The 27,694-nt window shown below is 50.6% G+C and overlaps 11 protein-coding genes across 11 annotated transcripts; 7 read left to right on the plus strand and 4 right to left on the minus strand.

Annotated features, from left to right (window-relative positions):
* Nucleotides 1–198: 198 nt before the first annotated feature.
* Nucleotides 199–2,497, plus strand: BROUX77_008112 (uncharacterized protein; the record flags this gene model as incomplete). Its single annotated transcript, XM_073753281.1, has 3 exons — nucleotides 199–312; nucleotides 372–902; nucleotides 983–2,497. The coding sequence occupies 3 exons, from the start codon at nucleotides 199–201 to the stop codon at nucleotides 2,495–2,497; spliced, it is 2,160 nt and encodes a 719-aa protein (XP_073602405.1).
* A 586-nt stretch (nucleotides 2,498–3,083) lies between these two features.
* On the plus strand, nucleotides 3,084–4,836 carry BROUX77_008113 (uncharacterized protein; the record flags this gene model as incomplete). The annotated part of the gene is made up of 3 exons (XM_073753282.1): nucleotides 3,084–3,208; nucleotides 3,282–3,466; nucleotides 3,524–4,836. 3 exons carry the CDS (start codon nucleotides 3,084–3,086, stop codon nucleotides 4,834–4,836), a joined length of 1,623 nt encoding a protein of 540 aa, XP_073602406.1.
* Nucleotides 4,837–5,224: 388 nt separating this feature from the next.
* On the minus strand, nucleotides 5,225–6,142 carry BROUX77_008114 (uncharacterized protein; the record flags this gene model as incomplete). The annotated part of the gene is made up of 2 exons (XM_073753283.1): nucleotides 5,225–5,770; nucleotides 5,867–6,142. 2 exons carry the CDS (start codon nucleotides 6,140–6,142, stop codon nucleotides 5,225–5,227), a joined length of 822 nt encoding a protein of 273 aa, XP_073602407.1.
* Nucleotides 6,143–7,562: 1,420 nt separating this feature from the next.
* BROUX77_008115 (uncharacterized protein) lies at nucleotides 7,563–8,538 on the plus strand (the record flags this gene model as incomplete). Its single annotated transcript, XM_073753284.1, has 2 exons — nucleotides 7,563–7,653; nucleotides 7,721–8,538. The coding sequence occupies 2 exons, from the start codon at nucleotides 7,563–7,565 to the stop codon at nucleotides 8,536–8,538; spliced, it is 909 nt and encodes a 302-aa protein (XP_073602408.1).
* A 634-nt stretch (nucleotides 8,539–9,172) lies between these two features.
* BROUX77_008116 (uncharacterized protein) lies at nucleotides 9,173–11,995 on the minus strand (the record flags this gene model as incomplete). Its single annotated transcript, XM_073753286.1, has 3 exons — nucleotides 9,173–11,726; nucleotides 11,814–11,926; nucleotides 11,978–11,995. 3 exons carry the CDS (start codon nucleotides 11,993–11,995, stop codon nucleotides 9,173–9,175), a joined length of 2,685 nt encoding a protein of 894 aa, XP_073602409.1.
* A 1,275-nt stretch (nucleotides 11,996–13,270) lies between these two features.
* On the plus strand, nucleotides 13,271–14,697 carry BROUX77_008117 (uncharacterized protein; the record flags this gene model as incomplete). The annotated part of the gene is made up of 4 exons (XM_073753287.1): nucleotides 13,271–13,372; nucleotides 13,493–13,655; nucleotides 13,729–14,039; nucleotides 14,119–14,697. 4 exons carry the CDS (start codon nucleotides 13,271–13,273, stop codon nucleotides 14,695–14,697), a joined length of 1,155 nt encoding a protein of 384 aa, XP_073602410.1.
* Nucleotides 14,698–16,267: 1,570 nt separating this feature from the next.
* On the plus strand, nucleotides 16,268–17,626 carry BROUX77_008118 (uncharacterized protein; the record flags this gene model as incomplete). Its single annotated transcript, XM_073753288.1, has 3 exons — nucleotides 16,268–16,344; nucleotides 16,422–16,704; nucleotides 16,760–17,626. 3 exons carry the CDS (start codon nucleotides 16,268–16,270, stop codon nucleotides 17,624–17,626), a joined length of 1,227 nt encoding a protein of 408 aa, XP_073602411.1.
* A 1,093-nt stretch (nucleotides 17,627–18,719) lies between these two features.
* Nucleotides 18,720–23,310, plus strand: BROUX77_008119 (uncharacterized protein; the record flags this gene model as incomplete). The annotated part of the gene is made up of 8 exons (XM_073753289.1): nucleotides 18,720–18,722; nucleotides 19,185–19,329; nucleotides 19,582–19,729; nucleotides 19,796–20,252; nucleotides 20,352–21,294; nucleotides 21,360–22,939; nucleotides 23,004–23,133; nucleotides 23,201–23,310. The coding sequence occupies 8 exons, from the start codon at nucleotides 18,720–18,722 to the stop codon at nucleotides 23,308–23,310; spliced, it is 3,516 nt and encodes a 1,171-aa protein (XP_073602412.1).
* A 188-nt stretch (nucleotides 23,311–23,498) lies between these two features.
* Nucleotides 23,499–24,424, minus strand: BROUX77_008120 (uncharacterized protein; the record flags this gene model as incomplete). Its single annotated transcript, XM_073753290.1, has 2 exons — nucleotides 23,499–24,214; nucleotides 24,277–24,424. 2 exons carry the CDS (start codon nucleotides 24,422–24,424, stop codon nucleotides 23,499–23,501), a joined length of 864 nt encoding a protein of 287 aa, XP_073602413.1.
* A 651-nt stretch (nucleotides 24,425–25,075) lies between these two features.
* BROUX77_008121 (uncharacterized protein) lies at nucleotides 25,076–26,146 on the minus strand (the record flags this gene model as incomplete). The annotated part of the gene is made up of 3 exons (XM_073753291.1): nucleotides 25,076–25,786; nucleotides 25,847–26,064; nucleotides 26,125–26,146. The coding sequence occupies 3 exons, from the start codon at nucleotides 26,144–26,146 to the stop codon at nucleotides 25,076–25,078; spliced, it is 951 nt and encodes a 316-aa protein (XP_073602414.1).
* Nucleotides 26,147–26,465: 319 nt separating this feature from the next.
* BROUX77_008122 (uncharacterized protein) lies at nucleotides 26,466–27,505 on the plus strand (the record flags this gene model as incomplete). Its single annotated transcript, XM_073753292.1, has 2 exons — nucleotides 26,466–26,595; nucleotides 26,658–27,505. The coding sequence occupies 2 exons, from the start codon at nucleotides 26,466–26,468 to the stop codon at nucleotides 27,503–27,505; spliced, it is 978 nt and encodes a 325-aa protein (XP_073602415.1).
* Nucleotides 27,506–27,694: the final 189 nt, after the last annotated feature.

Here is a 27,694-nt window from a genome sequence, read left to right on the forward strand (position 1 = left end):
CCTTATCCTACCAAGCTATCTACGGCAATATGGAAGCGCGCGAATAAGCTACATCCGAACCAAGTGTGTACTTTCTCTTTTCACCGTGCTGCAGACATTCATCGTGACACATCTCCTTTTTCTCCTTGTCACCTAGATCTACGCCCAAATTCAAGGCTTGGTCTTGATCATAAACACACCAATACGCCAACTGACGTCATGGCAGCTCAAGTGCCAATCCCAAAGAAGCTCTGGGAACATCCAGATCCCAAGAGCACCAAAATGTATCGGTTGATGCAGCATTTGAACAAAGTGGAGGGACTCACTCTTGAGGTTCGTGGTCTGCTTGTTCGGTATTGTACAACAAACATATAAGCTAACTCTTCCTTTAGACTTTCCAGGATCTTTACACTTACAGCATCGCTCACCGCAACACCTTTTATGTTCGCTTGTTCCACTTTGTAGGCCTCTTATATACCGGAACTGCCACTACAGCTGTCGATGAGGCTATTCCTATATCCGAAGTTCCTACCTGGTTCCCTAATGTGTTGCTCAACTTCGCAGAAAATATGCTCTACTCTGCAGGCCCTGTATCGGCCGATGCGCCGTCCTGCCTTGCCTCAGCGCGCACCACTATCTCCAAAGATGATCGAGAGATTGCCATTACAGCATCGCGCGAGGGTGGCTCTGTGGTCGAACACGTCACGTGGCGTGAGCTACGGGCCCGCGCAGCCCAGATGGCTGGTGTGCTGGCGGCCAGAGGTGTGCGCAAGGGAGAGCGCATACTTGTCGTTGCTGCGAATAGCGTAGATACGCTAGTAGTATATCTCGGCACAGCATGGCTGGGAGCTTTGTTCAGCAGTGCATCAACAGATATGGGTATCCAGGGCATTTTGCAGCGGGCACAGCTGATTGATCCCAAGGTAAGCTTGGCTAGTTACCACGAGGCTTTTTCTTTGTTGTTTCAAAAAAGGACTCATGCTGATGATTGTGTGGTGGACAGTTCATCTTTTACGACGACGCTGCGGTATACAATGGCTCTATAATCGATCTTACTAAAAATATCGCCGCCGTTGTGAAGGGAGTGACTGAAGCTAAAGCATCGTCCTGCCCAAACTTTGTATCTGTAGTAGTGATCCCTCGATTCGCCTTTCCGAGACAAATTTTGCTTAACAGCCATATAATCTCTCTCCGGGAGTTTCTCGCCACTCCGTCTTCAACACCGGAGTTCGAAAGAGTAGGTTTCAACGAGCCATCTGTGATTTATTATTCTTCTGGGACAACCGGAACCCCCAAGGCAATTGTACACACTGTTGGTGGTATTCTTCTCAACATGTTCAAAGAGGGAACACTCCATGAATACCGCGATGAAGACAGCGTTTCTCTCCAGTACACGACCACAGGTTGGATCATGTACTTGACAGCCGTGAGCCCTCTTTTATTTGGCGGTCGAGCGGTGCTTTACGATGGGTCACCATTGTACCCGGACCACAAGACATTTGTATCACTTCTCTCCAAGTTTGGAGTTACCAAACTGGGCATCGGTCCGCGGTTCCTACATGAACTGGCAAAGAACGATATTAAACCACGTGAAATCGCCGATTTGAGCGAGCTTGAGATTGTCACGAGTACCGGAATGGTTCTTTCTGATGAGCTATTTGAATGGTTTTACTCCAAGGGGTTTCCACGCCATACCCATCTTGCAAATCTTTCTGGTGGGACAGATATTGCTGGCTGTTTTGGGCTCGAAAACCCACTAACACCGGTTTACGTCGGAGGTACACAGGGCCCAGCTCTCGGTGTTGCAGTGGCCATTTACGATTCATCTGAGCCTTCCTTGGATAATGAAATTCCTGTTGGTAAGGCTATTTCAGACGGCTCACCTGGAGAACTTACTGCCACATTAGCATTTCCGAACATACCCTGCTTTCTATGGGGTGATGGTCTAGTATCATCAACCACAAACTATCCACTAAAGTCACCTGGGCCCAAGTACACCTCATCTTATTTCATGCGCTACAGGGATGTTTGGGCACATGGAGATTTCTGTACCATTCACCCAGTTACCGGGAACATCACCTTTCTGGGTCGAGCAGATGGTGTTCTCAACCCTAGCGGGGTACGTTTTGGATCTGCCGAGATCTATGCAGTGATTGAGCGCAGCTTTTCTGATCGGATCGCTGATTCACTCTGTGTAGGACGTCGACGACCTAGTGATCCAGACGAGAAAGTGATGCTCTTCGTGTTGATGAAGCCAGGGTCTGTGTTTGATAGCTCCCTAGTTAAGGACATCAAACAGGAGATTGGAAAGCAACTAACGAAGCGACACGTGCCGACATTTGTGTTTGAGGCACCAGAGATTCCAACGACTGTCAACCTGAAAAAGGTTGAATTGCCAGTCAAGCAGATCGTCTCTGGCCAGCGAATCAAGCCAAGTAGCACGCTGTTGAACCCAGGTAGTTTGGATTTCTACTACAAGTTTGCACGGGTGGAAGCAGATATCAAGGGAAGACTGTGATGATAGGTGACAAGTATCTATTGTGGTAGAGTAAAGTGGCCTGTGATTTGACTTGCATAGTACTAGCTAGCTAAATTTTGCTATTGAATTCTTCAACATCCTTTTCTGGGGAAATATTTGTGTGTGTAAGTCGGATGTGATGTCGAGTCTGGCTCCTGGACAAGGGTCAAGGGTTGAGCCGAGTCCGTACAGTGCCATGGTACAGTGTATCTTGGGTTCTAAAACTGTCTGCCTGTCGCCAGAGGATTCGTTCCAAAGCTTTGTGTACATGCACATTTATTCCGCCTCTTCGCCCCGTCTCGACTTTTCCAGAACGCGTAAATTGGCTTGCTTCGCTATCCGCTCATTATTTTCCGACCTGCGACACAAAAGTGGTATTATTTCTTCTTCTGTTCTTCCTTGTGCTTTTATAGAGTCTGCTGTATTTCTTTTTAATCATCGCCAACGCCTTGAGCTCCTCCGAAATCACATCGTCTTTGCTACCATCAGCCTTGTCCATCCATCTGCTGAACTCAACGTCCATCCACTCCGACGACTCTAAGACCAATCGTGGGCTCGTATTCGCAACGAGAACCATTTGCGCAAAATGGCTGCTTCGGCAGAGGAGCTGGCATTTGCCCAGGCTCATGCCCGGCCCCGATCCAGTTTTGTCGGATGCTCTCGCATCTCCGACTGGGAGATCTTGGGCAAGCTGGGCGAAGGCACATTCGGGTACGTCGTCGCTGTATCTGTCTTTGTCTTATCCAGGACTGAGTACTAACCGTTCATCTTCTCATCTGTACAGAGAAGTCCACCGCGCGCGTTCGCGAAGAAACGGCGTGCATGTGGCAATGAAGAAGATCATCATGCACAACGAAAAAGACGGATTCCCTATTACGGCATTACGCGAGATTCGCCTGCTAAAACTGCTCTCGCATCCGAATGTCTTGCGTCTAGAGGACATGTCGGTGGAATATCCACAGCGTGTTGGTAAGGAATATTGTGGTAATAAAGAGTCAACCTGGGCTGTGCTGACATGGTAGACAGGCGACAAGAGAAAACGACCCTCAATGTACATGATCACGCCGTATATGGACCATGATCTTTCAGGTCTCCTCGACAATCCCGAAGTCATATTCACGGTGCCGCAGATCAAGTGTTACATGCTACAACTACTTGAAGGGCTGCGATATCTTCATGATTCGCATATTTTGCATCGCGACATGAAGGCTGCCAACTTGCTCATCGACAATAATGGCATCTTACAGATTGCAGATTTTGGTCTCGCCAGACATTACAGTGGCCCCACGCCACGACCAGGCTTGGGATCTGGCTCCGGCGACAGAGACTACACTGGCCTCGTAGTAACTAGATGGTACAGGCCTCCGGAGTTATTACTGTGCTTGCGCAAATACACACCAGCTATTGACGTGTGGGGTGTTGGCTGTGTTTTTGGTGAGATGCTTACGGGAAAGCCCATCTTGACCGGTGAAAGTGATCATCACCAGCTCGAGATTATCTGGGACTTGGTCGGCTCACCTACCGACGTCAACATGCCCGGGTGGCGCACACTCCCTGGCGCTGAGGGTCTAAAACTACGCTCGAGGCCAGGTTGTTTGTCTACCAAATTCAAAGAACATGGGCCTCAGGCTGTTTCTTTACTCAAAGAGCTGCTGAATCTTGACTGGCGCGGGCGCATCAATGCTGGTGATGCTCTGCACCACCCCTACTTCAAGATTGACCCTCTTCCTGCCAAGCCGCACGAGCTGCCCAAATTCGAAGAAAGTCATGAGCTAGACCGGAAGAAGTTCCAGGATCGCAAAGCTGCATTGCCGCCAGCGCCCAAGGGTGGCATTGTTTGCAGAGCTGATGATCCGAACGATTTGAGTAGCCAGAGAAACGGCGGAGGTCGATACAACGATCGCAACGGATCAAACTCATTTAACGGCAGTGGAGATGGATCTCGACGACCAGCATGGGCGCGTGGCGAACGCGGTTTACCTCCTCGGCCTCCGGATAAGGTTGATGCTAACAATTACAGCCGCGACCGTGATTTCGATAAGGACCGTAGATCACGTGGCGGGTGGGATCGACGCGATGATAAGGATTCGTACGTACCGAACTACGGCCGCGACAGCGGACGTTATCGTGATGATAGAGATCGTGATCGAGACAGAGACAGAGAACGCGGCGGAGACCGCAGAGATCGGGATCGTGACCGAGACCGGGATGACCGCCGATATAGAGACGACCATCGCGATCGAGATGAACGGGACAGGCGGGATCGCCGAACACGCAGTCGTAGCCCAGGATCCAGCGGCCGCGACCGCAACAGAGATCGGGATTCGTACCGACGATAAACACGTAATATTTGTTTTTAGGGGTTGCTCCCAAAACGAGCCGAGGAAAACGGGTAACTAATACAAGGACCCAGATACATGGTAGGTTATGTCTTGACTCTGGGTATTTAGATATGATGAAGCTCCAACCAGAGCTTCACTAACAATAAAAGCATTAATGAGTTTAAACATTGAGCGGTATACGAATTTATTGTTTGGTATGATGAAAATGGAGAATGAATGCCTATAAGATAACAAGAGGGAGACCGAAACGCCAATGCAATGAAGGCCATAGATGAGAGGACAACAAAAGTGAGATAATTAGTAGTACAAACAGGACACGATGAAGATATCGTGGGGTAATAACAAAATAGAACCAGGAAACGAGAGATATACGCCCAGATGTTTCTTATGAGGACGACCGGGCTTCGGCCTCTGTATCTTCGACGATGGTTTGAGAAATCAGCTTCATGCCACTCGCCAAGGCGGGAGGCTTGTTCTGTCGAGCTTGCTGCTGGAGCGAATGAAGCCGCGCAAGTCTTAGACGCTGTTTTTCGCCGACGCGAGCGCGTACGCGGGCTGGTTTTGTTGTGTTCTCCAAGGTAGATGTCGTCAAGACTGACGAAGAAGAAGAGGTTTTGTGCACGGGTGAAGCGGGTGGGGAAAGCGGATGAGCAGGGCTTTGGACTACGGGGCTGGGCGGGATCGTGAAAGATGGAAGCTCGTTCCTCTGTGGCGTCGCAGTGATTGCGCGGCGATGGTGTTGTTGGCGAATTAGGGCGCGTTGCGAGACATCTTTGGAGGGGAACTGTAATAGAGATGGATCACGCGGTAAAATGGCAGCTGGAACAGCGGGCGCATCTAGAGAATTGAGTCCAAGAACATTCTCAAGTGTGCAGGAGACTGCAAAACAGGTTGTTCCGGCTACAAAGCCAATCAAGGCGGCAACGCCAAACTAGACCCGCAGTTAGCAAATCGAACATCGGTAAATAGACGAGCACAGACAAAAAAACAAACAACAGGCATGTATTCTCTCTCTCAGCAGACTTACAAAAGTGTACAGGGGTTTGAGGGCCACGACAAAGGTCAGCAGCAGGTCCAACCAGCTGGCAATAAAGAGCACGACCTCAATCATAGGCGACCACAGAAACACGATGAGACTCCAGGAGAGTCGAATAGGTGGGAGAAGGATGTGGCCAGTAATACGGAGTGGAATGGCGATGTAAGCAGTAAGGGCCCATATTCGAGGCAACGCCTGGGCAAGACAGAAAAGCTGCGAGAGCACGACGCGTAGCCAGCTCAGGTTTAGGTCTGGCAGTAGATCCATTATGGCGAGTTGAATTTATATCCAAGATGGCAACTTCAGACCAAGTGGTTGCAGAACATGAGACGAGGTGTAGGAGACACAGAAAAGAGAATATGAAGACGTGCTCCAGGCAGTCTTGAGATGACAAATTATGTGTGTAGTTTGGGGAGACTTCACAGGGAGACCGGCGCGACCACGCACGACAAAGGATGCACCAAACACCAACACAAGGAGGCGACCAAAGAAATGAAGCTAGCCGGCAGTGTGCCCCATCAAGTAAAGGTCAAGCAATTAGAAGCAGCACAGAGAGCAGGAAAAGCACAGACGACCGTGATTTCATGATGAAGAGGCTGCAGCTGGTTATAGTCTCTGCCTGTAATAGCGCGTGTTCCTTTGCAGATTCGCAGACCCAAGAGGCTTATGGGCTCCAGCCCAGACTTACAAGCACTAAGCTACAGCGGCGTGGGTTAGACCAAGGAACAATGCACCCATCGGCTTGCAGGCGGGTTGCAGAGGAGGCAGCCTCTGATGGGCGAGCTTGACGGCAGGACGGTCAGCTTGTATTGGGGCGGCAGCGCTTTTTTGGCAGCAGCGTATTTTTCTCGCAGTCGCCGTGCGTCTGGTCTGATTCGGTCTGATGTCACCGGATGGACGGGGTCGTTGTTTTGGGCGATCCTGTCACCAAAATCAGAAGCAAATAGAACTTGGAGCGTGAAGAAGGATGAACCACAACTTCAGGGGCCCTAGTTTGGGGTTGTGCCGCGCTTTACCGCCTGAAGCTGCCGGGGGGCCTTAAGTGGCACTTGGCCAATGAGGTGAGGTTGTCTTATCGATAAGAGCACGTCCAAAAATATTGAAAAATATTGGAGGGCGGGGGGTCTTCAAGCAGAAAGCGGCGAAGGAACACCAAAGCTTCATGCAGTCGGCGACAGAGATTTCGAGGATGCACGAGAAATGCTTGATCCGCTGGCTGAGGATCGGCGGGGCAGTTCTTGGCTTTTTTCCCTGCTAGTTTGGCTTTGTTGATCGGGCCCTGTTGCTATGGCGGAGGGTCTTGTTTGTTGATTTGGGGCCACTTGAGCCAGAGCTAGAGAGAGGCACGGGGAAAAGCGATGAGACGGCCAAGCTGCAAAGGCGGTGCCCAATGTGCCCAAGAGCCTTCTGCTACGGCTGCTTAATTGTTTATTTATTTGGCTTTTTTCCGAAGGAGTTCTGGTACAAGAAAGTCGAGACGAAAGTTTTTTTATTTGGCAATCTTCCGCTTCTTGCTTCCTTTGAAGTTTTTCCCACTACCCCTCCTTTCTCTTTTCCCTCTTCCTTGCTTTTCTTACTTCTTCACGTTATCCCGCTTCCGATTTTCCGTTTTCCTTCTCTCTTTCTCCTCTCCATCCGCTCTTCACTATACATTCCCTCTCCATCACCCTCCCTACACAATCTCACAATGTCTGACGACAAGTCTACCGTTCCTGAAATCTCCTTCGAGGAGCTCGCTGACATCGAGCTCGAGTTCGAGGAAACCGAGAACACCATCAGTGAGTGCCCCTGCTGCTGTATCCAACTCTCCATATCTCCAATGCTAACTCTGCATCCGCTTCCCAGTCCGCAAGCAGGTCGAACTCCAGGCTGATCTGTACGAGAAGCGCCACAAGCTCATCAGCAAGATTCCCAACTTCTGGTCGCTCGTTTTCGAGCAGGCCCCTGCCGATATCGATGAGTACATTATGCCCACCGATGCTGCTGCTCTGCTCTCTTCCCTGGTCTCGCTGAAGGTCAACCACTTCGAGATCGAGGGTGGCGACAGCGGCATGGCTGAGCCCCGCTCCATCAAGTTCACCTTCGAGTTCCGCGAGAACGAGTACTTCACCAACTCCACTCTTGAGAAGAAGTTTTACTTCCGCTACGGCAAGGGCGACTGGTCCGGCTTTGTTTCCGAGCCCGTCACCATCAACTGGAAGAAGGGCAAGGACCTGAGCGAGGGTCTTCTGGATCTGGCCAAGAAGGTCTACGACGATGACATGGCCCGCGAGGCTGCTGGCACCGCCAAGGCCGACACTCCCACTGACAACGAAAAGGCCATCGTTTCCAAGCTAGAGAGCAGCGCCACTGGTGGTGTTAGCTTCTTTGCTTGGTTCGGCTACCGCGGCCGCCGCGTGACCGATGCTGAGCACAAGGAGCAGAAGGCCATCCTGGCTGCCCGCCGTGCTGGCAACGCCCCCAAGAAGACCGAGGAGGAGGAAGAGGAAGAGGAGGACGATGATGACGACCACGAGTTTGACATTTTCGTTGGCGGTGCTGACCTGGCCATCTGCCTGGCTGATGACCTCTTCCCCAACGCCATCAAGTACTTCACCCAGGCCCACGAGCTGGAGAACATGAGCGACTCCGGCTTCGAGACCGAGGAGGAGGATGATGAGTAAGGAGAATTCACAGTAACAATGATTTGATACTACGTGCTTCTCTTTTTCTTTTCTGCCTCGTTGGCCTCTTCCACCGTTTTACGACTCCTCTTTGACTTTGGAAGACTGCACATGCATGGAAAAAGAAAAGGATTCTACGTAGGAAGAAAAAGGGCGAAAATTGTTTTTTTGGGGTGGATTAAACATACAATGCAAGGATGGATAGGATTTGATACCATGGAAACGGGTCGCTTGGCTCTAGAGTTCACACACACTTTGATATACAGAATGATGAATAGATTCGCTTGGCTCGTGCACTTTTTTTTTCTTTGCTTCATTGTGGTGATGTTGAATGGGTTGCAGGTTGTCAAGGTTACACGAAAGGGTGGCACAAGAGTTCATGACCCTGCGATACGTAACTTTGGCATTACGGACCATTTAACCCAAAAACCAATCTTCTTGCCATGTGCAAATCATTTTTTCAACAATGTGAATTGAGTGATCCTTTATCAGAATTGCCTTTGCTTTGATACTTACACTTCGTGTTTAAAATGATATAACTTTCCTTTTTATTTATTCCATTTCAAGCATATACAGCAAGAAAAAAAAGACAACCAGATGCACGAACCAACACTCAAAACAATCCACCAATCCATTACTCTAACCCTTCCCATTCGCCTCCGTCGGAGCCATCGCTATCCTCCATTTCAAAGTCCTCACCATCAGCAACCGCTTTTTGAGGCTTGGTTGCTACCAGTGTCTCAAGAGTCAACGGGGCGTTCTTTGCCTTGGCTTGTCCTACGAGGTAATCTACCATGTACATGTTGTTATCTGCAAGTCTGCGAATATCATCACGCATGCGCGATATAGCGCGGCTAACTACACGCAGCTCGACATCTGCCTTGGCACGGTTAGCCAGCAGCCATGGGCCGTGCTTGTCGACTACCGCGCGAATCCATAAGAGGCAGAACTCAATGTGCGGCGAGTCTTCAGTTTGCGTAGCAACGAAGCGCAGAAGACGTTGCAGGTATACTGTCGGCAGACCCTCGACAACAAGGGAAATATCATGGTAGGGTACAGCCTGAAAGACACGCTTAATCAACGCATCATCGTTGAGGCGGAAAGCCATGACTAGTGCCTTGAGATAGTCGTGATCATTCTCAAGCACTGCAAGCGTTGAAGCTGGTGTTACCTCGATACTCAAGTCGAAGGGATCAAATGTAAGAGTAGAATCAACGCTGTAGATTAAGAGACCTTCTGTTGAGGCAGCGCAGAAGGAAGCACCGTCAGGGGAGAGGCCAATGCTGGTGACGCGGACATCAGGATGGGTCTTGCGTGCGCTGGGGTCTCCGCGCTTGGATCCTGGTAGCGCGTTATGAGAGGCATTGGTAGCCTCGGCATCTGACTCGTTGCCTTGGTCGTCAATCATACCCACGGCACCGGCCTCTGTTAGCTTTTTGCTGTTGAGGAACTCTTGCGTACCCTGCAGCGAAAGATTGACACTGACAGTGTACTTTTTGAGAAGTACCATGGTTGATACAGAGTAAAGACAAATGTATTTGCTATCACCGCCGGCTAGAAGACAAGTTCCATCGGTGCTGTAGCGGATCGTACCGAAACTCTTAGCATTACTGCTGTTGGCCGCTGTGCGACGATCTGTGTCTTTGCGACCGCCGGAAACATCACGACGACCGTCAAGACCGGCGATCTGTTGGCCATCGTGCACAGACCAGAATGAAAGTTGGCCATCGAGCGTTGAAATAGCCAGTTGTTGAGAATCAGGGCGCACTGCAACTGAAATGACATCCGCTTGCAACTGCAACGGTTCGCTGGTTTGTGAGCGGCCAAAGATGGACCATATCCGAGCTGTATGGTCCCAGCTACCCGACACCAGGTGACTACCATCGGGGGTAAAGGCGAGAGCCGAGACGGGACCTTCGTGGCCGGCCATGCGGTCAAGTAGTTGGCCGGTCTGAACACTCCAGATATGCACATCGAATGAGTCAAGAGAGCCGGCAGCGACAACCTCACCGCTGGGGTCGACGGCCATGCATGAAAATGAAAGGCGAGTAGGGGCGGTGAATGTCCGGAAGTTGCGGTACCGAATCAGATCCCAAGCACGGATAGACCCGTCTAGTGAAGCAGTGAAGAGAACATTGCCTTTTTTCGCAAACTCACAGGCCGTTACACCGCTTGTGTGCTCGGTAAATGTTACAATACAAAAGCCAGACTCGACATCCCACACCTTGATCTTACCATCGTCGGCAGTAGTCACGACTCTCTTGCCGTCAGGAGAGTATGTAAGCGCATTGATGGAATCGAAATGACCTTGCTGCTTAAGAATGTACGACTCGGACTGCCATTCCCACACCAGAAGTTGCCCCAGTTTTGACGCTCCAAAGGCCAGCCATTCACCGCTTTGGTTCATGGTTATAAAGTCGATATCGTTTTGTGAAATGCTGAGCTTGTGGATAGGATTGAAGTCAGGCATCTCATATAGCCCAAACACGCCATTCGAGAAACCAGCAACCAAGAGATTGCTTTTGGGGTGGAAGAAAGCACATTTGACATGCGCACTGCCCTGCATAAAATAGTGCCTGTTGATTACACGCCACCGGAAGTCTTCGGGCGACAGATCTTCCTCCTGGTTGGTTCCGAGAGGAGCCGCGTACTTCCACTCAAACACAGCACCATCCTTGCTGACGGAATAGATAGTCTCCTGGCTGTCGCTAAACCAAGCTCCAATAACAGGCTGTTTGTGACCCGAAAGCACAGTGGGCACAAAGCCTTCTTCGGCATTCAAACTCCATATCCGTGCCGTCAAGTCTTTGGAAGCACTGAGGAAGAAGCGCGAGTCGCCGGACCACTCAATGTGACGTACTTCATCAAAGTGCTGGCTATGGCTGTGGTGGCGAACAAACGGCGCAAACTCAATCTGGCCATCGACGTTTGCATCGGGCGTCGAGGGAACGTGCCACACTTCGATGCGACGGCGAAGACCGGCAGCAAAGTAACGACCACAGGGCGAGAAAGCGAGCGCGGTGACGGGCGACCGAAGCGAGAATTGGTAGATGGGAATGCGGCGGGCAACGTTGGTGAGAATTGCCACGCCGTCGTCGTCAATGGAGAGAAGAAGGTTGCCGCGCGGGGAGAGGCTGATGCGGGCGACATTTTTGCGATGCGCAAAGGGAAAGGTGTAGGTTTTGTTGCTGTGGGAAAAGGCGCTTGTTAGCATTTGCTTCCAACTCGATGGCCCAAGACGCTGGAGGTCTTGAATTCCGAAGGCGCGCACTTACTCAACTAGATTGAAGACACTGACTCTATTGCCCACAGGCGAGAACAGGTGTGTGCCCTCGGGGTCAAACACCAGATTGCCCTGGCAGTAGACCTGGCCCAAGAGATTTGTGAACTGAGGAAGTTAGCAAGTATCGAGCTTCGGAGCTTCGGAATGGGTACTCACTTTGAAGTCTGTCTTCATTTTCGCAGCAGACGGATTGCGCGGTAAACTTCGAAAGCGTCCGGCTTCAACTCTACACAAGCAGCGCTGCCTGCGACGACGTGAAGATCGTAGCAAATGTTTAACGATCTTCTCAAATTTCCTTATCGATAAATGATAGCACGATAAAGCGACAAACTCAGTTCAGATGTTGGCACCTGTCAGTGTCCAATAGCCAATGAAAAAAAAGGCCCCACTATTAGTTCTCTTTGCACGTGATCCCTTAACCCCAATTAATCCCTCATCCCAGTTCAAATAGTAGAACCACATTTGGGAATTTGGTGTATTGTACTGACAAGTTGGCATCTAGCCAAACAAAACACCAGAGCTTCTCCCCATGTTCATAAACCTGCACAGACCAGGAGCCAGCACTAGGCCCAAAGAAGCCGGGCCTGAGTTGGTCGTGCTCGTAGTGTCAGGGGTTCAATTCGAATTTGAGGACCTGAATGGTGATCTTCTGGTAGACGTGGAGACATAGTTGCAGTCTATTGATTATGTGGACGAAAGACAGAAGGTGGTGTTTTGCAGTGTGTGGAGACAGACCAGATGAGAGAAATCATGTTCATGGCAAACAGGCGCAGAGAGAGACGCGTAACACCGGATGGTTTGTGGTGGTAGCTGGATTCACAGGATGGGAGGGTGAATGTTCTGCTCATTTGTTGGTGTTCCCGCCGCCACATATATCAAGGTGGCCGATTTGCGTGCATGTACACATGTATTACTTGGACCTCCCTGTCTGCCCCTGAACGTCAATCCAGGCTACAGAAGCCTTTCCCAGCCAGCTAGCCAGGAGAACCAGCCCGCTACTATTAGCTAGAGCCCACTTTGCAACCCCCCCCCCCCCCCCAAATTCCTAGTCATTCACTTTCTCCCACTTAGTGGCCGCCATCCAATGAGCCTCCTTTCTCCCCTTCTTGCCAGCCAACTTTGACAACAACACATTTCCAGTCGGTTTCTGCCTCTGCTTCTGCTTCGCGCCCGCGTCCACTCGTTGCTGCAAGCCGCCTTTTCTGCCATTGCCTTGCTTTTCCTGTTGTTTGGATTGGCCTCTAGTTGTCTGCCGTTTCGTCTTTTTTGACTCCTTGCTCTCTGTTTCTCTTCTCTTTTCTTCGCTCCCTGTGCCGCGCTCCCGCCACCAGACGAACCCCGTATAATTGCTGCTGTTGTCAAAGTCTCCCACTTCGGCCTCACCTTCATCCCCACACTTCCACGCCTTATTGAATCTGTGCTCTTTTCACCCTCTCCATAACCGCAGAAATGGCTTCTACTCCGGACAGCGCCTCGGCCATTGGCATTGCCAACCTGCCCAACCAGCGCCACAAGATTGTCGCCAAGCGTGGTGCTTCGTTCACCATCATGGTACGTTTCTCCAACCATCTCTATCTCTTTTCCACTGTACTGGGCTTGCCGTCTTGTACCTGGAACCCATTTCTTGTTCTGGAGGCGACACACGACTGACTTAGACATTTCGCATTCCAGGTTGCTGGCGAGTCTGGCCTGGGAAAGACTACCTTTATCAACACTCTATTCTCGACTACTATCAAGAGTTACGCCGACCATAAACGCCGGCACCAGAAGCAGGTTGACAAAACTGTCGAGATCGAGATCACCAAGGCCGAGCTGGAGGAGAAGTTCTTCAAAGGTAACAATTCCCCCCATCCCTCTAAGCCCCCCCTTTCTGTCTGGACCGGGAAATTACTAACTGTACACTCTAGTCCGCCTGACTGTCATCGACACTCCCGGCTTCGGAGACTATGTCAACAACCGCGACTCTTGGATGCCCATCATCGAGTTCCTCGACGACCAGCATGAGTCGTACATGCTTCAGGAGCAGCAGCCTCGCCGCCAGGAAAAGATTGATCTGCGTGTGCATGCCTGCCTGTACTTCATTCGCCCCACTGGTCACACTCTGAAGCCTCTGGATATCGAGGTCATGAAGCGCCTTTGCTCGCGAGTCAACCTGATTCCTGTCATTGCCAAGGCCGATACCATGAGCCAGGCCGATCTGGCCAAGTTCAAGGCCCGGGTAAGTCTTGCTTCTTCTCCAGACGCCGTGTAACAATGGTTGAATCATACTAACACGCCGTGATTTTGTTCCCCATTAGATTTGTGCTGTCATCGAGGCCCAAAACATCAAGATCTACCAGCCCCCTGTTGAGGAAGATGACGACAGCGCCGCCCAGCACGCCCGCTCTCTCATGGCCGCCATGCCCTTCGCTGTCATTGGATCGGAGAAGGATGTTAAGACCAATGATGGCCGCATCACCAAGGGTCGCCAGTACTCATGGGGTGTTGCCGAAGTTGAGAACGAGGAACACTGTGACTTCAAGAAGCTTCGGTCCATTCTCATCAGAACTCACATGTTGGATCTGATACACACTACCGAGGAGCTCCACTACGAGGCTTACCGCGCGCAACAAATGGAGACGCGCAAGTTTGGCGAGGCTAGACCCCGGAAGCTGGACAACCCCAAGTTCAAGGAGGAGGAAGAGACTCTCCGCAAGCGCTTCACTGAGCAGGTCAAGATTGAGGAGCAGCGCTTCCGGCAATGGGAGCAAAAGCTCATTGCTGAGCGCGACCGCCTGAACAAGGATCTAGAGCACACGCACGCGCAAATCAAGCAGCTGGAGTCTGAGTTGGAGCAGATGCAGGGTGCTGCTGTGCGGAGCCACGGCCGTCGTTAATTTGGAAAATACTCAAAAGGGGGCTGGTCGAAGACCAAGCTTGGGCTCATACCGAGAACCAAGGGTGAACAAAGGGCATGTTAGCGTCGTCGTCGGCGTCGATATTGACCGTTTCCCTACTGCCGCCCCGATCTTTCCTCTTGACGTTCGCTTCTTTTATCTTAATCTTCTTGCTAACCCTCTTTACTGCCATATCCCCCCGCGTCTGTCTGCTTCTGGTTTGTTGTCCTTGGTTCTTCGTTGGCACCCTCTCCCACCCCGATGGGTTGGATGTCATCTTCTTTTTGGCTCCACGGTTCTTTCACATGTTTTGGTTGCTTCGGAGTGATCGATGGAGTTTGAGTTATATGCACCAACCTTATCGTTATAATCATGCCTTTAAAAAGCAAATCCTTATTTTCCATGTTGTGGAACGAGTTTCCTGCAAGGGCGATGTATGGACGAGACCGTCGGTTTCCTGGTGCATATTGTTTTGTTTTTGGTGTTCTTCGCTTTGTCTAACTATGTATTTAAGAATTGTTATACCCCTCTCTCGGATGTAGCGTGTGCCTGTCTGTATTCAGTAATGTGTGTCGTGAGTGAAAGCCCAAGAAGAGCATATTTAACTAGTTACATAGTTATGCTTGTCATGTAGTCCATAGTTAGTGCCTCCACAGTGACCCCCCCGCAGCGTTTCTGGCGGCCCCTGGCAATGCCCGTTTCTGCGGTTGAAGTCTCGGCATAGTGATTGTTTTTTTTTCGCCTCTACAGCCGAACAAAAAACTAAGGCATGCTCGCATGTTTCACGTCACATTGCCCATCACTTCTGGCCTGATTTTGCGTATCTATGCCGCCCATTTCTCGCTTTGTGATTATCTCTTTTGCTGAATTGAGTCGATTTGTTCGGTTCTCCTCCTTAGCCGTCTAGCTCCTGCATTGCGGGGGCGAAATTGTTAACATCTCGAGGTGCAAGGCTTATTTGGAGCAGCTCTGAAGCGCTTAAACTGCGTCATCGATTTTTTCTCCCTTCATCCTTCCTTATCAAAAGCGCATCTTTTGCGTCATTGAAATTTTGCACTGCTCATTATCACTTCATTTTTCTCTTGCCAAGCGCGCCAGAAAACCCTCCCCCGGCTAGCATCAGAAATCTTTGGAGGACACCCTAGGACTTATCCCGCCTGACTTGACTTGACTTGGTGGTGAACATGGCGACATGCAGATCGTTACGACGGCCAGCCGGAGCCATGATGTCCTGCAGACCACTCCCACGACCGCTTATGCCGCTGCGCTCGGCTACTATCAATCGCCGTAGCCGCGGTAGGGCCGTGGTCGCCGGCCCGCCAGCCGAGGTTAGAAACATGTCGAGCGCGACGGGCGCAGCAGTGTGGAGGCCGGTGTCTGTACTGGATGAGTGAGTCTTCTTCCGCCTGCCCGTGAATCGTCGGCCGAGCGACGAGCGGCTTGCTCGGAAATAACCCCCTTCTCCTCCGTTGAAAACTACTTGCTAAATCATGGCGGGGTCCTAAGATGGCTGACACGTGACCCCAGATGGGTGGCCAAGGAAGCGCGGCCTATCAGTCTGCGTCAACTGATGGTGTTTGGGAAGAACCTGACCGAGGCTCGTTTAATTGACTCGGCCAACTACCTACGTACAGAGCTGCCAACAAGGTAGGTGGCTTCGGCTGTCGATCCCGTACATGTGCCTTGTGTGCAGCTCGCAATATTGACTCAGTCTCTACATCTAGGCTTGCCCATCGCATTCGCGATATGCAGCAGCTGCCATATGCCGTTGTCTCTAACAAGCACATGAGCGAGGTGTACAACTTATACTACAGCGCATTTGATGCCTTTCGCAAGGTGAAGCATGTGACGGACGGCGATGAAAACGACGACTTGTGTCGAACCATCCGCCAAAATCTCCAAGCCCACCTGACTGTCATCCCAAAGCTTGCCATGGGAATTCTAGAAAGCGATGGCTTGATGGACCCGCAAGCCCTAGACAAATTCATGAATACCATTTTACGATCAGTGAGTTTTTATGGTGCCCAGAGACGCATCAGGTGTTGCGGCTAACCGGTAGTAGAGAATATCACGGCGAGTCATAGCAGAACAGCATCTGTCTCTTACCGAAACCTTTCATTCGTCCTGGTTTGTGCCTGGTATGAAGCTTAGTGCGTCGGACTACGTTGGCGAAGTATTCATCAAGTGCATGGCCAAAGATGTCGTGGAGCGCTGCGGGAAGGCAGTGCAAGATCTTGCGCGGTCTACATACGGCTCATCGGTCAAAATCCCCGAGATTCGCGTGGCTGGTCATCTAGACACTAGCTTCCCATACATTCTCAGCCACATTGAATACATTGTTGGCGAGCTACTGCGCAACAGTGTGCAGGCTGTAGTGGAGCAGCAGTTGTACCACCCCGAGCTTGTGCAAGATCCCCTACCGCCTATTGAAGTCACAATCTGCAGCTCAGCGCAGCACGTTATTCTACGCATCTCAGATCGTGGCGGTGGCATCCCACGCGATGAGGTGCCATACTTGTGGTCCTTTAGCAAAGGTCCCAAGAGCAAGGCAAGACTGGAAGCATTGCAGCGGGTGCCGCTGATGGCAGCGACGCTTACCGAGCTCCAAACAGGCGAAAGCCGGCGGCTCCGTGATGAGATTGGCCGGGCAGACCTCCGGGCGCCTAGCTTTGCCACCTCGACAGAGCCCATGCCCCTGACTATGCCCATTAGTTCAAGCAGTGGGTCGCTGACATCGTTATCCAGTCGGCCGCCAGACTTGAGGTTAGGGATGGGCCTGCCGCTTAGCAGAGTGTATGCCGAGTACTGGGCAGGGTCTCTGGACGTGCACAGCTTAGAAGGGTACGGCACCGATGCGTTTTTGCAGGTGCCGAAGCTAGGCAACAAGAACGAGCAGCTGGCAACACGGGCTACGATGGATGCTGTGTAGGCGGAGGCGTGGGCTTTGAAGGTCTTTTCATACAAGACGCGGGGCATTTTAGGTTCAATGCAGATATCATGGCCAGATTCAGAGTACAGCGAGGAAATAATCATGTATGCTGTAATTAATTACATCACATAGCACATGCGCGCGCACATCCGGATTCGCAGGCCGGGGCGTACTTGGACTTGAGCTTTTATGACTAGCCAAGTAACTACACAACTAGTTTGGTTAGTTAACTCGTTGGAATTTGTCTCAATGTGAAGCCTGTCACAACGTCATTTCATTTACTCACCCGTACCGCACCCTGGCGGGGTTGTTTGGCTTCTGGATGGTGGTTCCCTGTCGCTAATACAGTACCTCGTCTCTCGCTGCAGCCCCTGTGTGGTCACAAGTACCCCGCTAGCGGCTGCTGACTCCTAACTAGTTACAGCTTGCGTTGGAAGCTGGTACCCTTGCCTCTGAGCTCCAAGTTACAGCAGACATGCGCTGTATTATCCCATTCTGCCCAGCTTGGGTTTTCTTGGAGGGGCGCTCCAGCTTCACCACATTTTCTCACCTTCGTTTATTTTTGCCCCGTCGTGTTTCCTCCGAGTTTTTCGTTCCTGGTGCATTGCATCGCCGCCGTCTTTTCCTTTACCGCTCACACGCACAAGCACGAGCTGAATTTCCTCTGGGGTATTTTTTCTTTTTTTTCTTTTTACTTTCTGTGTCTTGCTCGACGTAAAGTCTCGCGGCCACTCGGAGCATCGGCTTTGAAGTTTCTCTTTCTGGCGGCTGTTTGCAGATTAAAAAAAAAAGAATTACCTCCCAGTGCAAAAGACCTCCTCCCTCTCTCTGTACCATACCATACCGTACCGGTAGAATCAATCAGTACCGCCTCCACGTCTCTACGCCTCCACGCCTCCACGCCTCCACGCCTCCATCAGCCCTCTCTGTCTGCGTGGTTCCAGGCCCTAGCTGCACCCTTTCTCGATCAGTCCCGGCAAAGGCTTCTTTTTTTCTTCTTTTGTTTTTCTTCCCCCACGCACCGGCATTTCTCGCCCTTCTTATTCTTGTCCTGGTCTTGTCAATGCCATCCCAAGCTTGACAATCTTCCATCATGGTACGTTGGTCTTGTGCTGCCTTGTCCTGACCCTCCCCGCTCTGGTTATTCACCACCATCGCATACTTGTGGCTTCGGGCTTTCCGGCCGGCTCTTGGAACCATGGGCCTCGGTTTGCCGCATGGCGATGGGCTGCCTCTTGGTAATCTTGTCGAGAAGTCAGGTTGGCCTGGCTCAGAGCTAAGCTGCGACCTCAGCCTCTGCTCAATCTCCCAGAAACTAGAATCAACAAAGACGCCAGTGGGCTAGACTGCTTAGCCCTGTTTGTCCTACTCTCTTGAAGCTTGCCTGTGCTCTTTCTACTTTGATTGATAGCCCGGCCCGCCGCTTTGTTGACCACTTTGCTGGCCCTCGTCTCTTTTCTCGCACCCCACCATTTTTCTGACACAACAATGCTTCACGTCCCGCTACTGCCATCTGCTGAACCTTTTGCTGATCTTCCATCTTGTCTTTTCTTGCCAGAATAACTTCAACTCTCCCAACCATATGGTCATCGACGAAGATGACGACTACATCAACCAGCCCGATGCAGTAGTCAACATCACCGCCTCAGACGCTGTGCCCGCACGCGAAGACCAGCCTCAGAATCTCCCCATGGCCGACGACTGTATGTTTCTCTGTTCGCATTGCTGCTACTATCATAGCTAGCCTCACAATGCCGCTATGCCTTTCCGGTCCTTCCCCAGTCATTGTTCCCAGCCAGAGCAGCTCCAATGGATATTCCTGGTGGGCTGCTACGGCCTCGCTCAAGTTTTGGTGGTTTGACTCTCAACTGGCTACAATCTTTGTTGAAATACACCAACACTGGATCATCACAGAAATCCGACCATTCACTAACGATGTTTCTCGCTGTGTGTAGATGAGGCTATGAAAGAGCTTGTTTTCCCGCCGCTTCACGATGAGCCCCGCATTCTAGAAGATGCTGTCAACACCTGGTCTGTCGAAAATTGGCGCTCCATGTCTAAAAAAGAGCATGGTCCAACCTTCGAAGCTGGCGGTTTTCCATGGTAAGCAAAATGCCCTCCGCCTCGTTGAAATAGTGTAGCCGGTCGCTAACCCTTGGCAAATACAAGGCGAATTCTGTTGTTCCCTCATGGCAACAATGTTGACCATTGCTCCATTTACCTAGAGCATGCCTTCCAGCCTCAAGACATACCCCCAAACTGGAGCTGCTGTGTGCAATTTGCGCTAGTGCTTTGGAATCCCAAGGATCCCACCATTTACCATGAACACAATGCCCACCACCGCTTCACCAAGGAAGAGAGCGACTGGGGTTTCACTCGCTTCATTGAAATAAGAAAGCTCGTGAATCCTTCTTCCGAAACCCTGCGTCCCTTCCTCGAAGACGATGCGACGAACATCACTGCCTATGTTCGTATCGTCGAAGATGAAACCGGTGTCCTATGGCATAGCTTGAACAACTATGATTCCAAGACCGAAACTGGTTTCGTTGGTCTCAAGAACCAAGGTGCTACCTGTTATCTCAACTCTCTTCTTCAGTCACTTTACGTCACAAATGCCTTCCGCAAGGTACGTCTATCTCTACTCCCCGATAGCTCTATATTCAACTCGCCACAGAGGACTTCTTTCTTGATACCATTCACTAACATTACACACCACCCACCCCAGGCTATTTATGAAATCCCAACCGAAAACGACGAAGATATACTCAACAGCGCCTATACTCTCCAACGTCTCTTCTATCAACTCCAGACCTCAGATCAAGCTGTCAGCACTCTAGAACTCACCAAATCCTTTGGCTGGGATACCAAGCAGGTATTTGAGCAACAGGATGTCCAGGAACTGTCGAGAAAACTCATGGAACGCATGGAAGAAAAAATGAAGGGAACCAAGGCTGAAAAGGTCCTCCCCGATATGTTCAGCGGTAAAATCAAGACATACATTAGCTGTATCAATGTTGACTACGAGTCTAGTCGCATTGAAGATTTCTGGGACATCCAGCTCAACGTCAGTGGCAATAAGAGTCTAGAGGAAAGTTTCAAGGATTACATCCAGGTCGAAAAGCTTGAGGGCGACAACCAATACTACGCCGGTGAGGAACACAAACTCCAGGATGCCAAGAAGGGCGTGATTTTCACTTCCTTTCCCGATGTCTTGCACCTACAACTCAAGCGTTTTGAGTACGATTTCGAACGTGATGCTTTGATGAAAATCAATGACCGTCATGAATTCCCTGAACATTTCGATGCTGCGCCTTATCTCTCCGAAGACGCCGAAAAGACTGATGAATCCTGGGAATACCAGCTCCACGGTGTTCTTGTGCACAGTGGTGTTCTTGACGCCGGCCACTACTACGCTTTCCTCAAACCTAACAAGGACGGATGGTTTTACCGTTTCGATGACGACAAAGTTGTCAAGTCCACTCTGCGTGATGTTCTTGAGGAAAACTATGGAGGAGCTCATCCTATGCCAGCCAACCGCCGTGGACCTCCTGTGAGAAAGCATCCCGTTATGCGCATGAACAGCGCATATATGCTGGTTTATATCCGGAAGTCGCGCCTCGATCGCGTCCTTTGCCCGGTCACACAGACGGACATTCCTTCGCATATTCGTAAGTTCCACCGCCACTCGCTTGCTTGCTTTTTACTCGAACGATTCTTTCCTAATACTATATAGAATCCCGGTATCAAGAAGAGCTTGTACTCAAAGAAGCCCGCCGTAAGGAACGTGAAGAAGCTCACCTTTACATGAATATTAAGTATGCGACTCTTGAAACTTTTAAACAATTCGATGGAATTGATTTAGGTGACTTTGATCAGACCAAGGCCGATAACCCAGGTTCACCGAAAATGAAGCGTGTTCGGCGAACCATGTCTTTATCCAATCTGCGCGATGAACTTGCGAAAGATATCAATGTGCCTAGTAATAAGGTCCGCATGTGGCAAATGGTCAACCGCCAGAACAAAACTGTTAGACCTGATACCCCTATTGTTGACCTCAGTCAAACAGTCGATGAAGCCTGGTCTCGGTCTTCCAATCAACGTGATCAATCGATGCGATTATTCATTGAGGTTGCCGATGCTGTCGATAGCGACGACCAACCTGTCTGGCCAAACTTCAATAGCCAAAATGGTGTGCTTGTCAAAGGCAATGTCATTTTCTTGATGCTCAAGTGCTTTGACGCAGCATCACAAACCCTCCGTGGTGTCGGACATGTGTACATGGACAAGTCCAAGAAATTGGAGGATTTGATACCACACATCAGCAAGATTATGAACTGGCCTCAACCACTGCAGTCCACCGATCGGATCTTGATGTGGGAGGAAATTAAGCCTACAATGATTGAGCCGCTCAAGGCCAAATCAACATTTCACAGTGCTGAGCTTGTTGATGGTGATATCATCTGTTTTCAGCTTGCCCCTGCGGCAAAGACCTCTACTTCTGCTTTACAAGTCACTAGTCAAGAAGGGGCCGCTCAAGAAGTTAACAACGAGTCTAGCATTGGTGACGGGTATTTGGACAAGTTTGAAACTGCAAACCAATACTACGAATTCCTCTGTAACAAGAAGACACTGCAGTTTGTGCCACATCCTACACGCTGCGACGAGACACAATACCCTGACTTCAGCTTGACTGTAAGCTCCAAAATCCCATACGAAAGACTTGCAGAACGGATAGGCCAACATCTCGGCGTGCCGTCTACACACTTGCGTATATGGACCATCAACCCCACGACTGGCAACCCCAAGGTCGTCGTGCGCCGCACTGGAACTACTACTCTTCAGAGTATACTAACTCCGGGAAACTACGGTCAATTCCACACTTCTCATCGCACGGACGCTATGTACTTTGAGGTTCTGGAGATGTCTTTGGCTGAGATGGAAACCAAGAAGAACATTAGACTGGTATGGCTGAGCGAGGGTGTGTCCAAGGAAGAGCCCGTCGATGTTCTCGTTAACAAGAACGGCAAGGTCCAAGACGTGATTGAAGCTTTGGTCAAAAAGCTAAACCTCAAGTCAGAAGAAGAGGCTGGGCCCCTTCGTATCTACGAAGTTAACAACTTCAGATTCTACCGCGAGTTGTCCCGCGACTTCACGGTCATTAACATGAACGAATACACGACTGCTTACGTCGAGCGCATTCCTGAAGAAGAGGTTGGAATGGATGAGGAAAACAAGCGTTATATCAATGCTTTCCACTTCCATGGCGAGCCAACTCGCGTTCACGGTGTGCCCTTTAAGTTCCTCTTGCTTCCGGTAAGTTTCAGGATACAACAGCTTACGTATTGATCAACAGTGCATATGCTAACATGATATTTAGGACGAGACATTTGCGGAAACAAAGAAACGCCTCGAGAAACGCACCGGCTTCAAGGGCAAGTCGTTCGAAAAGATCAAGTTCTCCATGGTCGAGCGTGTCCGTTTTACGAGCCCTGTGTACCTGGGCGATGGTAAGTTTTTGCTTAAGAGCAATTGCTATTGTAACAAGGACACATCACGCTAATATTTGTTTCGTAGACGATGTCCTGGCCAACCTTGCATCTGAGGCCAAGGATGACTGTCTCGGTCTGGACCATCCTGATCGGTCTCGCATGCAACGTGGTGGAGGTGATTTGTTCTTGAACTAGGGCAATGAATGTGTGACAAGGTTAGGGTCAGGTCTGTCTAGTGTTCGAGACCTGACATATTCACGCTTTTCTATCCATGGAATGATTATGCTGCAAGAGTGTATTGGTTACTCATGAACTTTTCTATTTTTTTTACCTTTGTACTGTCCATCCATGTTATCTCATAAATGGGGCTATATTTTAACACCTTATAATCCCACAAAACCTGCGCCTACAGTTATCAAACATATAACAACGGTGGCTGTGCGCGATAGTTTGAGTTCTCGTGCGGCACTGATAACACCGGTAGTGCTGGCGCTGGGAGTAGATGTAGAAATGGATGTTCCATTTGCTGATTCAGGGCCGGTGGCACTGGGTAGCGTGCCCGTAGATCCAGCGTTATCATTGCTACCACCACTCCCATTATCATCGCTATTGTTACCGGTGGTGGAGTTGGACCCGGATCCGCCGTCTATCACGCCCTTGGCGGTGTTTGTGACGTTGTAGTATGTAGCACTCACGACGTCCTGGCCCAAGCTTGTTGCGCCGAGCACGGCGGGAGCATCGAAGCCCAGGCGTGAGCTGGTTGCTGTTGTCAGACGTTGCAGGTTAGAGGGTGTGAGAGCAGTGTGGTTAACAATCATGAGGGTGTATTGATGAGAGAGTGGTGCGCGCGGGGGCGGCGCTGGGCCAATGTATTTGGCGAGCGGGGAGGTGTTGTTGGAAGCGCGGGTGAGCAGGTGTGCGCGCTGGCCGTTGAGTGTGGTGGTGACGTTTGAGGAGACGAGATCGGTGGCGGCCCAGTGCAGGAGAGTGGTGGTGCCGCTGCGGGTAGTGTTGGAGGGGACGTTGGAGTCGATCATGAAAATGGCAAAGACACCATCGAGGCGAGAAGGTGTGGCTAGTGTAGGTATATTTTGTGTTTCTAGACAGTGTGTTAGTGACATTACTGCATAATGCTCTTCTTTTCTAGAAGGTTGGTATTACCATTTTGTGACATGACCACGCCGTCAGCAATAGTGGTTTTGCCGTAGGCGACGATCAACTGGTTTATGCTAGCAGGCAGGAAGTCAGGTGGTGAGGCGGCGAGACTAGCAGTCACAGAAGTCAGGAGAGAGGTAAAGGACGCCTTCATTTTCGGAAATTGGATGGGTATGGCGGGAATATTGCGAAAATGGAGACACAGGATTGTTGTATTAAGATAGTATGAGAAAGCCAGGATCGATCAACGATGAAGAAGAAGAGAAAAAAGGAAAAGACCTCTTCGGACAAGAAAGACGTAGAAGAGCTCTCATCATTATAAGGCGATGTGCACAGTCTCAGCTAAAGCCTCTGGGGCTCGGCGTGATCACCGTCTCAAGAAGAGCACAGACAGTCAAGCCACTGAATTAAGCTTTTATAGTCCGGCTAAATAACGTCGCCTTAGCATGTTTGACAGGACCCTCACGCATATAAACGCGGAAACAAGGGATGATGACTTGCCGCGCAAGGACTTTGAAACACGAAGCGTCAACGTCTTGTGTCATGTCAAGGTTGGCTACAGCCAAGGATGACGTTGAGAGTGGAGACCCATGTAGGGTTAGTGTCCACCTAGGGTTGGTATGAGAGAGTGCAACGAAAGCGTGCGAAAGCCGCTTGTTAAGTAAAACACAGTTGTAACGAGGACGCGCAAATCTTGAAACACTTGGACCAGCAATAAAACCGAGTGATAGCGGGAATGTGACGGTCTTGAGCGGACGAAAGAGCCGTGTTCCTTCTACAAGGCAATGCTGGCTGTACAGCCATCTCAAACAAGCGGCTTTTTCTTCTTAATGCCTAGCATCGCAGAGTAGTCTTTTTTCTTCTTGATTGTCCGCTTGAACGCCGGTGCTGGATCAATCAAGGGCACTTTCTGGACCGCAGTGCCTTCGGCTGATTTGGTTGGAAGAGGCGTTGAGGCAGCCACGGGGGTCGCGCTGGAGGACGAGGACGCCGGAAGTGGTGCGGCCGCCTCGGGCTGACAAGATGGCCCTGAGGGGGCCTCTTCCTCTTCAACAATCTCATCCATTTCCTCCATTTCCAAGTCTTGCAGCAGCCGTTGTTCGCGCGCAGCCGCAAAAGCTCGTCGGGCGGTCTCCTCGTCTTCAAGATCCTGCTTTTGCTGTTCTTCATCCACATCCGGCAGCGCAGCTATGGCAAAATCGACACCTTCTTTGGCGGCCATCTGGATCCGCGCATTGCGGTGCCGGATGGCGTCTAGTGCGTCGGCGGCGGCAATTTCGCGCTGGGCGTCTAGGTTTTTGGCTTCGAGATCGGCCATGGCATCGCGTTCCTCGTCGCCTTCTGCTTCGGCTTCTTCGCGCTCGAGTCGGTCAAGTCGCTGCTCCTCCGTCTCTTCTTCTTCGCTTTTGTTCCACCATGGCTCCTGGTTGCGCACTGCGCCAGAAACCATGGCATAGTTGTTGTTTTTGGGATCGGTCCGGAAGATGATTTCGGAGCTACACCGCGTGCATTTGATCTGTAAAGCAACGGTCAGTAAAGCTTCTGGATTCACACAAGGCCGTGGGCTGGAGCTTACGTGGAAGAAGTATATCTGGATTCCTAGGTACCGCTCGTCTAGTGGCGTGACTTTGCGCGAGTTGAACTTGCGGCCTCTGTAAATAAATTCACCGCATGACGTGCAACGCATCGCAAAGGGCGCCATCAAACGGACGGTCTGGACTTTGGGGCCCGTCGCCTTGGGACCACGCCGTTTGGCGATGTCCGATGGATCAAAGTCCCATGGGTAGTATTTGGCTGTAGGTAGGTTCGTTGTTAGCCAGAAGGTCTTGAGAGAAGGGCTTCAACACAACTTACTCAATACTTTTCGCTCAGACATGTCGTCGCAGATTCAAGGCGAGCGAAATCTATACTGAGAAGAGAAGGCGATGAAGTCAGACTGTGTGGATGGAAGCACGAGGCTGAGATCGAAAAAAAAATACTTGCGGCGGGTTACGATGGCGATGACGTTTCGCGACTTGTCCCAGCGATAAGATAAGAACATACAGCTTAGTCATCGAACTTTTTCTAACATTACAGGCTTCTTGTCGATTAGTGCGCAAAGTGTGACCTTCAACTTTGACATCATCCCACGCCGACAATAAGCCTACGGACAATTCACTTGCACTCTTTTATTCAAACAATCCAACACCGCCAAAATGCCGAAAGCTGAAGCAGGTTCAGTCAAGCATCTTTCAAACCACATGAAGCTCAAGGGCCTCACACGGTTGAGATTCTACTGCCAAGTTTGCGAGCGAGGCATGCGCGATGAGAACTCTTTCAAGCAGCGTAAGTGATGACATCATTTTGCGGTGGTTTTCGGAGGTCTAATCTAACTTTACCGTTCATAGACACCCTCTCCGAATCGCATGTGCGCAAGATGCTCGTCATCGGCGAAGACCCAAAGAAGGCAATCAAGCAGTTCAGCGACCAGTTTGTGAAAGACTTTATCAACCTTCTCAAGACCAGCCACGGCGAAAAGAAAATACATATCAACCACTTCTATCAGGAATACATCGCCAACAAGGACCATCTCCACATGAACTCGACACAATGGTCGTCCCTGACGGAGTTTGCCAAACATCTCGGCCGCGAGGGCATCTGTCGAGTAGAAGAGACCGAAAAAGGCCTGCACATTTCGTGGATTGACAACTCGCCTGAGGCTTTGAGACGACAAGAAGCGCTCAAGCGCAAAGCTGCCTTGGAGCAAGGAGATGAGGAAATGGAGCAGCGCATGATCAACGAGCAGATCAAGAGGGCACAAAAGACTGCCGCAGCAGGTGGTGCTGGGATCGAGCGAGACGAAGAGGAAGAGGCCAGACACGAACTCAAGCGCGAAGAGGGCGCCAAGATCTCGCTATCATTCGGCGCAAAGAAAGACAACCAAGCTTCCACAGAAACGCCCGTCACATCTAGTGCGTCGACGAACGCGACTCCTGCACCGGCAGAATCTATAGAAACCCCCAACAAGCCCCTGGGGTTTGGCGGCATAAGTCTCAAAGTCGGCGGTGCAGCAAAGCCTAAAAACGTGTTTGCTCAGAAAAAGAATGCCCTAGGTGGCAGCTCCAAGAAGTCCATGGTTGAAGCGCCAGAGAAGATGAGCGAGGCTAAGCGTATCATGACGCAAGAAATGGAGCGTAAACGGGCGCGAGAAGGCTCTGGAAGCGGGCCACCGAAAAAAATGAAGTTTAGCTTCTAGGAGGCGGCTTTTGAGCGTTGTATTTTTTGAATGTGGGCGTTTCTGGTGGTTCAAGCGGCATAGCGGTCTTTCTTTCCATATTTACAAAGTTCACTCACATATTGTCTCCCACGTACGAATTCAGATGCGACAAATCAGAGTGCTCTGCATAAACCAAATCAAACACGGTCCCAAGCTGCTAGATATCCT

This window comes from Berkeleyomyces rouxiae (assembly GCF_048999995.1).
Source record: "Berkeleyomyces rouxiae strain 22BRR77 chromosome Unknown BrBRR77_ptg000012l, whole genome shotgun sequence".
Classification (NCBI taxonomy): Eukaryota; Fungi; Ascomycota; class Sordariomycetes; order Microascales; family Ceratocystidaceae; genus Berkeleyomyces; species Berkeleyomyces rouxiae.